The sequence below is a fragment of the Cynara cardunculus genome, unplaced genomic scaffold (assembly GCF_001531365.2).
Source record: "Cynara cardunculus var. scolymus isolate 2C unplaced genomic scaffold, CcrdV1 Un_Scaffold_6831, whole genome shotgun sequence".
Lineage (NCBI taxonomy): Eukaryota > Viridiplantae > Streptophyta > Magnoliopsida > Asterales > Asteraceae > Cynara > Cynara cardunculus.
In genome coordinates, this window is record NW_020203188.1 from 19157 (window position 1) to 28595 (window position 9439).

The 9439-nt window shown below is 41.0% G+C and overlaps 1 protein-coding gene across 1 annotated transcript; it reads left to right on the plus strand.

The window, feature by feature from the left end:
• The first annotated feature begins 4227 nt into the window (after positions 1-4227).
• Positions 4228-5889, plus strand: LOC112504772 (eukaryotic translation initiation factor 5B-like). The gene is made up of 2 exons (XM_025108727.1): positions 4228-4644; positions 5356-5889. Exons 1-2 carry the CDS (start codon positions 4228-4230, stop codon positions 5887-5889), a joined length of 951 nt encoding a protein of 316 aa, XP_024964495.1.
• Positions 5890-9439: the final 3550 nt, after the last annotated feature.

Consider the following 9439-nt stretch of genomic DNA (forward strand, 5'->3'; position numbering starts at 1 on the left):
TGTGTAAATTCTAACTCTTGTTATGTCGATGAACCGTTTTGTTTTAAAACAACTTAAAATAGTGTTATTTATGAACTGTTGCTATGACCCGCTTGTCTGTTAGCATCCCGTGTTTCCGCTTTAGCGGGGTGTGACAGTTTTCAAATGTCACTCTCCGTGGCTGGGGAACACTCTTCCTGGGTGTGACCCTGGTTCTTGGACCGTGATAGGTTTGTGGCGGAATGTTAGGTACTGGCTCCGTCGGGGGTAGGTAGGACACTTGTGGTGTGGCAGCGACATCACTTAAAGCCGTATCCTGGTCATACGGGTCCACCTCTTCGTTGCGGTTTGAGTTCCTTCTGGAGCGACCAACTACATATCCGGAATCATCGGCAGAATATTCACTCGGATCAGAAGACATTGCCGAGATCTGTGACATGAACAATCTTAGTTACTAAGGTGCATCCTCTAGCATAAGCTTAGTGATTCAATAGAAGCTCCTAAATAAAACTAAGTTATGACAAGCATACTATATCCTCTGGTTAAACCTCTGGTTATACTACCAGAGCTTCTGGTCGTGAGACCAGAGCTTCTGGTTGCACTAGAGTCCTTAGAGAAGGAATTCTTATCCATCTTTTTTCTGATAATCCAATGGAACTCCATCCTATCAATAACTGACCTACTCCTCATACTAGAAATATTTATAGATCTTACCTTCATCGACCTAATACACTTACTAGAGCTTCTGGTAGCAAGGCCAGAGCCTCTGGTTCTACTTAATGCACTTACCAGGGCTTCTGGTTACGAGACCAGAGCCTCTGTTGCAACATCGACACCTTGAAACTCTAACAAATCCTTCCATCGGTCCTCTGGTTCTTCTATTCATCCTTACCAGAGCTTCTGGTTGCGAGACCAGAGCCTCTGTGGCAATATCTATACTTAGAGAAATTCTAGGAAATCCTTCCATCGATCCTCTGGTTCTTTTATTCACCCTTACCAAAGCTTCTGGTTGCGAGACCAGAGCCTCTGTGGCAATATCTATACTTAGAGAAATTCTAAGAAATCCTTCCATCGATCCTCTGGTTCTTCATCGGCTCTTGGCTAGCGCCTCTGGTCTTCTTGACCAGCGCCTTTGGTCCTACATGGACACTCATCAAGAATCAAGCACTCCAATTTTCATCACCTCTGGTCTTCTTGACCAGCGCCTCTGCTCAACAAGGACACTTGGCTAAAGTCAAGCATTCTATCTTCCATCGCCTTTGGTCTTCTTGACCAGTGCCTCTGGTCCTACATGGACACTTAACAAGAAATCGAGCATTCTAATTTCCTTTGCCTCTGGTCCTAGGAAACGAATATTCATAAAAAAAAGTGCAACAAGATTCAGGCTTTTCAAAATTATTTCTTTTGCTGGAGCATACCTCTTGTTAGGATCGATTAAGTTTTCTTCTTATTACACATCAATTAAGCACAGGTGATCAGGCTCTACTTAAACGATATGTAACAATAAAACCTGCTTTAAAACACATGATTTCAGATTTCATGAAAATCATTTGGAAAATTTTTGGTTATAGTCGATGGTTTTTTTTTTAAGAAAACCAGTGTTCTCTATAACTGAGACTCTAATACCAAATCTGTCACACCCCGCTAAAGCGGAATCACGAGATGTAACAGGCAAGCGAGTCATAGCAACAGTTCATAAATAACACTATTTSRAGTTGTTCMAAATAAAAKGATTYATCGACRTAACAGGAGTTAGAATTTACACAACGTTCACAAATACATCAAAAACTTGACTTAATCGATCTTGGCTCAAGTATGCTCCTTTAAAATCCAAACCACTCACTTAGAACCTGAAAAGCATGGAAATAAAAACGGGGTCAACTACAAAGAGTTGGTGAGTTCACGGGTTTTAACATGCATAAAAACATTTCAATGCATAAACCAAGTAATAGCAAACTTATGTGAATTCTTTGCACTTAATAAATGTAAATCCCTCGCGATGTAACACTTGAGACGCTACTGAGCCTTACCTGACCAATATGCCCCATTAATTTTCGAACAACCAGAAGTAGCCCGTTCACTACTTAGGTCCCACGGTTCGATAAAGAACTAATTCAGCGGTGGTCCAAATTCCACATGATTAGCCTAGAAAACGTAGGGACTGTCAACACAATAGCGGCTATCCACAATACCACGGCCCGGGGATGTACCCGAGTTAACAAGTMGCGTGTACGGACGGGGACTTTTATTTGGAAACATATACTCTCAAGCGCATCAATTTAGCATTTATTCTATGTGCGGAAACAGTTGCCAAAACAAAACATAATGAAACCGACTAAGCAGTTCCTTAGCCCAACGGTTTTGAGCAAAGCATCGACTAAACAGTTCCTTAGTCCCAATATTTCAAATACATAAACATGCAAAGTTTGCTCAATTTCATGCTTTTCCCCCCAGAAAATATAAAAAAAAGCATTAAAAGTGGGGTCGTGAGAACTCACTTGTTTGGCGATTATCCGAATGATTCCTTTAAGGACTTGCTATGCTCGCTCGAACKTCYTGACAGACCAACCAGCACTATATTACTTACGGTTTTCCTTGGCTAAGGTAGAGCAATGTTGTTCTAAATGCAAAGCCACCAAGTGTTTTTATAAAATAAGGCCGATTTTAATTATTTATTAAAAAGGAACCTTCCAAAATCCAAATAATGACATCATTAAATGTCATCCCAAAATAAATGATGAAAGCCGCCAATTACCAAAACCAAGAGATTTTGAGTGGGTTTAACCCTCTTTTCAAGAATAAACCACAATCCTTGAGCCACACGCCTTCAACACCGATTGCATGCAGCTCAACATTTTCAAGAATCAAAACTCTAACACAAAGCCATCATCTTCGAACAACTCCAGAAAACAAAATAAGTTCCGATTCCAACAAGTTTTCAAGAGGATAAATCCGGTTAAAGTTGCATGCAAGAACTATCATCCGAAAATGTGATCGGACCTCACATGCAAGGAATATCTCTTTCTTTCTTGGAGATTAAAGAACTTGGGTCACGGATTATCATCCCAACGAAGACACATGCAGGTCTTTGATTAATAATCTCTCCTCCTTAAATCCCATAAATCTTACTCAAAGAGTTGACTAGGGAGAAGGATAAAGGTTTTCGGACATCAAAAAGAGACTACGAACTAGTCTCAAGAACAGCAGAAATCTTGAGTTTTGCTAGGAGATGGAATCGGTTGGAAAGTGATGGAGTTAGAGAGAGAAAAGATGAAATGGCTGGAAATTTTGGAAAGTCAAGAATTTTCAAAAGGGAAGGGGTATTTATATGGGTATTCAATATAAGGAATGGGCTGACCTCTAAAGGCCCAAGCCCAAAAAGACTTTTATTTACAAAATAAAAGACCCCAATAAATAGAACAAACTAAACAATTTTGACAAAAGATTTTTAAAGCTCCACTCTTTCAATATAATAATTGGCAACCAAATATAAAAGATTGGAACTTTGGAAATTTGAATTTTGAGAAGAACGAAACGAAAGTATCGACTTTATTTTCATGTGAAATATTTCAAAACTATTTGGCATTGCACGAACTAACTTGGTTAGCTACCCGCCGAAACGTGACCTAACAAACTAATCTTGGAAGATAAGCAAGATGATCTCAGATCATCGAAGCTAAATCCTAGAAAGACTTAGTTGTCAATAAAGGTCCTAAAATGGGATACTAACCTGAAATTCCAAAATGCAAAATTGTCACATGTACGGCATCTTCTTTGACTTATCATTTCTACACAGAGTTCAAGGCTGTTGTAGCCAAGAAGTGCCAAAAGGTGGCTAAGGGAAAGGACTTGTCACTTTTGTTTCCTCGATTTTTGGGTCTTCTTCTAAGACCCATCATCGACAAACACGATATTAATGTGGGAACTTTGCCTGTGCACAAGGTGAATGTGCTCACACACTACAAACCCATAGTCAACAAAGAAGGATATGTTACAGAAAGGCCTATCCCGATGAAGCTCTTAGCCTACATAAAGACGAGGAATGTAAGAAGAGCATACAGACGTGTATGCAAGCCACAAGAACCTATGACTCGAACCCCAGCACACATAGGATCAAACCAAGAGGATGAGGGAATAGAGGATACTCATAGGCCTCAGGCAGAGGAGGAGGAAGTGAGATTGGAGAAGGAGAGATAGAAAAAGAGAAAGAGAGAAGATGCAAGAAAGAAGAGAGTGGAAACGGAGAGAATGAGGAAGGAAGAGGAAGAAAGAGCAAGACTTGAAGAAATTGCTCATTTACAAGCAGAAGAGAAGAGGGCAGAAAGAGCAAGACAAGTAGAGATTGCTCGTCTAAAGGAAGAAGAGAGAATCAGAGTAAAGGAAGAAGCCAATCGAGGCTTGGAGTACTTCTCTAACTCTGATGAAGAAGATGACCAAGAACATTTTGATGATGTTTCTAGGTCAAATACAACAAGTGAAGAGAGTGAAGAAGAAGAAGAAGAAGAAGAAGATGAGGAGGGAGGAGGTGAARCAGCTGCTCTGCCTCAGGGTGAGCCAGAGCAGCCTAGGATGGTGAATAAGCACACTTATTTCACTAGCCCAACTTCTAGTGCTACCACATCATCTGACTCCAGTGGTCGAGACACGAAGGTCATTGATACAGAGGTGCACACCTCAAACCCTGACCTGCGAAACCAACCAGAGGTTGCATCTGCCTCTGGTCAATTGAGCCAAAGGGAAGCCACGTATCAGGGATCACCCTCTCAAAATGATGAAACCTTTGAAATGATAAGTGATATGTCTCCCCATATCACGCCACCATCCCAACTAGAGGAATTAGTTTCCTCTGCACCAGTAGTTTCCCCACCTTGTTCAGAGCAAGGTTTAGGAGCACCAGACTTGGATATTCTCGACTGATCTCCTAGTCCACTCGTGGAGGGTCCTCTGGCTGGCTCTGAACCTGCCTTGGAACCCCTTCACGACAAAACAGCAGTAGTGACTTCTTCTCAAAGAGAGCCACAAGGATCTGCTAGAAATCCTTCCTTGACCAACGTCAATCAAGTTGAGACAGAAGGTGTCCTTGGAACGAGGACTCAATCTGGCCCATGTGTTGAGCCAGAGGTTACCCCAATAGCTTATGTAACAATGGACAAGTTCCAGTCCTTTGCCACCACTATGTTGTGCTCCTTGGAAGAGCTAAAACTCAACATGGCACGTGCAGAGCCATCTCCTTCTGCATCTGCTCTAGATGAGATTCGAGCATCCTTAGCAGTACTGAGGGTTGAGTCAATGATGAATGCCTCTCGACTCGACTCACTCCATGATTTGATGGCTCAAAATGCAGAGGCCCTGTAAAGGGTCCTCGCATGCATTCAGAGGGATGGAGCTTCCACTTCATCTCACGACTCTCAGGCGCTCATTCCTCTGAATGTCCCTGTAGACTACGTCACCAAGTCGGCCATGAATGCTCTGGGTGATCGTCTCCTCCAGAAGGTGGCCAACTTCATGTCAGACTTCAATAACAAGGCCAAGGAGGCAGCAGAGCAAATACGACAATCATTGGCCGCCTTCAATTATCGTACTGATATGGAGATTCTTAAGGTCTCGAATGCAGCAGAGGCCATTCTTAAACTCTTTGAGGAGAGGATCAAATCCATGCCCCAAGCAAAAGAGCAAAGGCCAAAGAGGAGAATGGAACCTTCTGCATGTGCTTCAGCCTTAAAGCGAAGGAGGCTTGACGACGATGAGGATCCAAACATGTCTGGCCCTCAAAGTCGTCAAGAAGGGGAGAACCAGTCCACAGCTGCTCCAAGTATCACACCAAGGGTTGCCCCATCTGCCTCTGCCCCCATCTGCCTCTGCCCCAAGCCAGCCAGCACCAGGGTCAACAAGGCAGAGAGCACAAAATAAGCCAGCACATGCAGAGACGTTACGCAAAGGAAAGATGCCCGCAGCATCCCATGCAGAGCCAGAAGCACAACGAAAAGATGAAAATGTCATCCAACTCTTAGTTATATGCGTCTCTTCATCCGAATCAGAAGAGGCTCTGTCATCTTCAACGAAATATGCCATGGACACTACTGCTCCATCAACAAGGGGGCAAGAAGAAGAAGAGGTGGTGGTAGTGAATGTAGCTGATCCATCACTCACGGCCATTCCTGTTGTTGTTCCTCTTGAAGGTGTTACAATAGCTACACCTCCACCACCAAGAAATACGCACAGAGCTAGAGTCCCTTCTTAAGGGACCAGAGTAGTCACTCCAACTATGAGGCAGAGGGTTCCTGTCAAACCAAGAAGACCAGAAGAAGGCGCAAGTAGCAGGCCTCGAAGCACCAAACGACCCTCTGATCGAGTTCAAAAGATCAAGGAGAGTATGGATGCAATGATGAGACCAATACCCCTAGACAAGCCAATCAAGGACAAGGCAGATAGCGAAGACATCTATCAATTTCTTTACAGCCTGCGAGATGAGACACCGGTCATCAAGATCAACCTCCATCCAACGGCCCAAGAGAACATCAGGCAGAGGTTCTTGCATCATTATACACAGTCAATCTCTGCAGTCCATTTTGTCGATGGCATCAAACAAGTTCTTGACATCAAGAAAAGAACCTTCGTGCACAATCAAATCGTCTTCCATGAGTATATGGTGGAGAGGTCTCGTGGACAGATTAACATGTTCACATATTGTGATCTAATAAATCTGAATCCATGGGACCTTCTGTCTCTATATCACTTCACGGATCATAACAAGGACAAGGGGATCAAGTATGTTATCGCCAATTCTGCGATAAGACAAACAATGACAGACCTTCTCTACTTCAGATGCAAGTTTGACTTTCAACTAGCTCTGGACCTGGGAGTAAATCAATTGAGCGTCACTGCACCAAACGAAGATCTACAAGGCATCAACAGCATTCCCTCATGGACCATCTCGGTGGAACCAGAAGTAGGGGTGGTCTTCCGAAACGAACAAGGAAGGAAAATATTTTTTCGAGAAGACCAGCACTTCAAGTATTCAAATGCTACTCAGCGCTACATCAGAGATCATCTACTAAGAAGCAGATATACCATCCATGGAGCAAAGAAAAGAGCTAAAATTATTCTAAGGTCAATCCATAATATGTTGGAGTTTCAAGAGCTTCTTAGGAGGTTCATCAAGCTTCAAAACATCTAAGCCTTCTTTTGTAAGCAATTTTTTTCTTTTCAAGCAATGTACTTTCCTTTCATCATATTGTACTTTCTAGTTAGATAATGTAAAACAGAGGTCTCTTTTAACCTCTGGCTTCGACTAGACTTATGTTTTTCAATTCAGGTAAGAGTCTGCCTTATTTACACTTAGGGGAGATTGTTAGACCCCATCTTGTGAAAGTGTGAGTAAGAAGCCTCTAACTCTAGTCAATAAGACTTAGTCTATTGATGCAGTCTGGACTAAGAGCTCTCATGCAGAAGAGGTCGAGAACCAAAGCTCTTACTTAAAGAGTGAAGGTTCCTACATACAGAGCTCGCGCTCAATCTCCATGGACGATCAAGCCTTAAGCGCCAAAAAGCTTAAGCGCTTGATGCAAAGCAACATTCTAGACACAGAGCCTCTGCATAGTACATGAAGAGCCTCTACATATGCTGAACCTCTGCATAGAACATGCTGAGCTTCTGTATAGTACATGCAGAGCCTCTGGTCTCCTTCTCCATGGAACGCGCGTGTAAGTCCATACATTCTCGCAAACGTCAAATAGAATCAAGGTGGCTTGACTTAGTCTGCTCCACTTTTCAAGGGTAGTCAACGATAAAGACGCGGACTCAGCAACTCAGAGATTGAAGCGATAATTATAGCATAGTTGTTTCACTTAGGCATATATAAGGAAGCTCCCTCCTCAGGTTAAAATGACCTGAGAGTGCCGACTTATACTATAGCATATTTCTTGTGAGAATACATTTAGATTGAAAGTTCTTATTTTCATCCAATAAAAGCATCTGATTTATTCAAGTCTTTTAATATTCTTATATATTTTAAATATTTCGCTTGATCATACTCGGTACACTGTTCGTACTTCAATCTTATTATTTATCAACTGTGTTTTCTGAGAATTAAGAGTATCTGGGTTCCAACATGTACTAATCATCATTCTTTTACCAAACACTATATGCATGATAGACAAATCTTTATACAGATATATATGCAGAAAAATATCACATTTTCCCCTTCCCTTTACCGTCAGCACTTCCTGCAATACATATTTAAAACCACAAAATGAGGGTTAGACCGGAAGGTCTAGTGAGATCCCTTTTTCTATGTCATTGCAGGATTAAAATCATCAAAACTTTATTTTAAATCAACTTTTCATATATATAACAAATATATGAACAAGTAAAACATAATACCAATACCTTGCCAATTTCCAAAGCCAATCACTTAGCTTTATAAATAACATACCCAAACCAAACAGGTTGGAACCTTCCAATATCACATAACACCACTTTAAACCCTTTTAATTAAAAAACATGGTTTATTTAAAGCTTCATGTTATAAACCTGTTATCATCTCCTCAATAACATTCAGACTATGATTGACAATAAGAACTCTGATCATAAATCTTTAAATTACAAAGAAATAAAGACACAAAATCATAGTAATCTTAAAGGATAAAATAGTAAGAGTTATATCACATAACACACACATACAAATGCCACCCTTATATCCAAAGGTACACCTCTCCTTGATATGCCACCATTATCCCATGGTACACCTCTCCTTGATATGCCACCCTTATTTCCTCGTCAAATCTTTACAAAATATCTCCAATTAGAATGGACCAAAGTCATAGATGTCCTAATGGAATTTTATCAGTTCAAAATCATCTTTATAAAACTTCTCATTCTTTATCATATTAAAAGAATGTCTTATTAATGATTCATCTGAACAAATACCTTTAGTCAAATTACTAATCCGGTCAACCTTGAAATTTGTTCAACATAGACTTGGTCGGACTTCATCTCCGGTAAGTCCTGGCCGGTGTAACAAACCGGACAACACAAGCTTACTTGTCCGATTAACCAATCTGGATAACTTTAAAACAAGCCCGATCATGCTTGTCCGGTTTACATATACAATATTTTTCCAACACCTTTCAAGTTCGATCTTCACTCAGTCGGATTACATAATTCCGCTCAAGGCTTTGGTCGGTTTATGAATAAATCGAAGAACATACCAGTCGGATTATATCTAATTTGAACAGCCTTTGATCGTATTCCTACTTCTCTGTTTAAAACATTTATCTAGTTTACAAAGATAGAATCTCATCAACATATTAATCCGATCAATACTATGATCGATTTCTTCTAAATCGGATGACACTATGTCCGATTTATACCGAATTCGGACAACACAAGTCCGATTTATGACCAAGTCTAGGTGTTAGTTTATAACACAATTTCAGTACTCAAACCAAGAGAAATTACC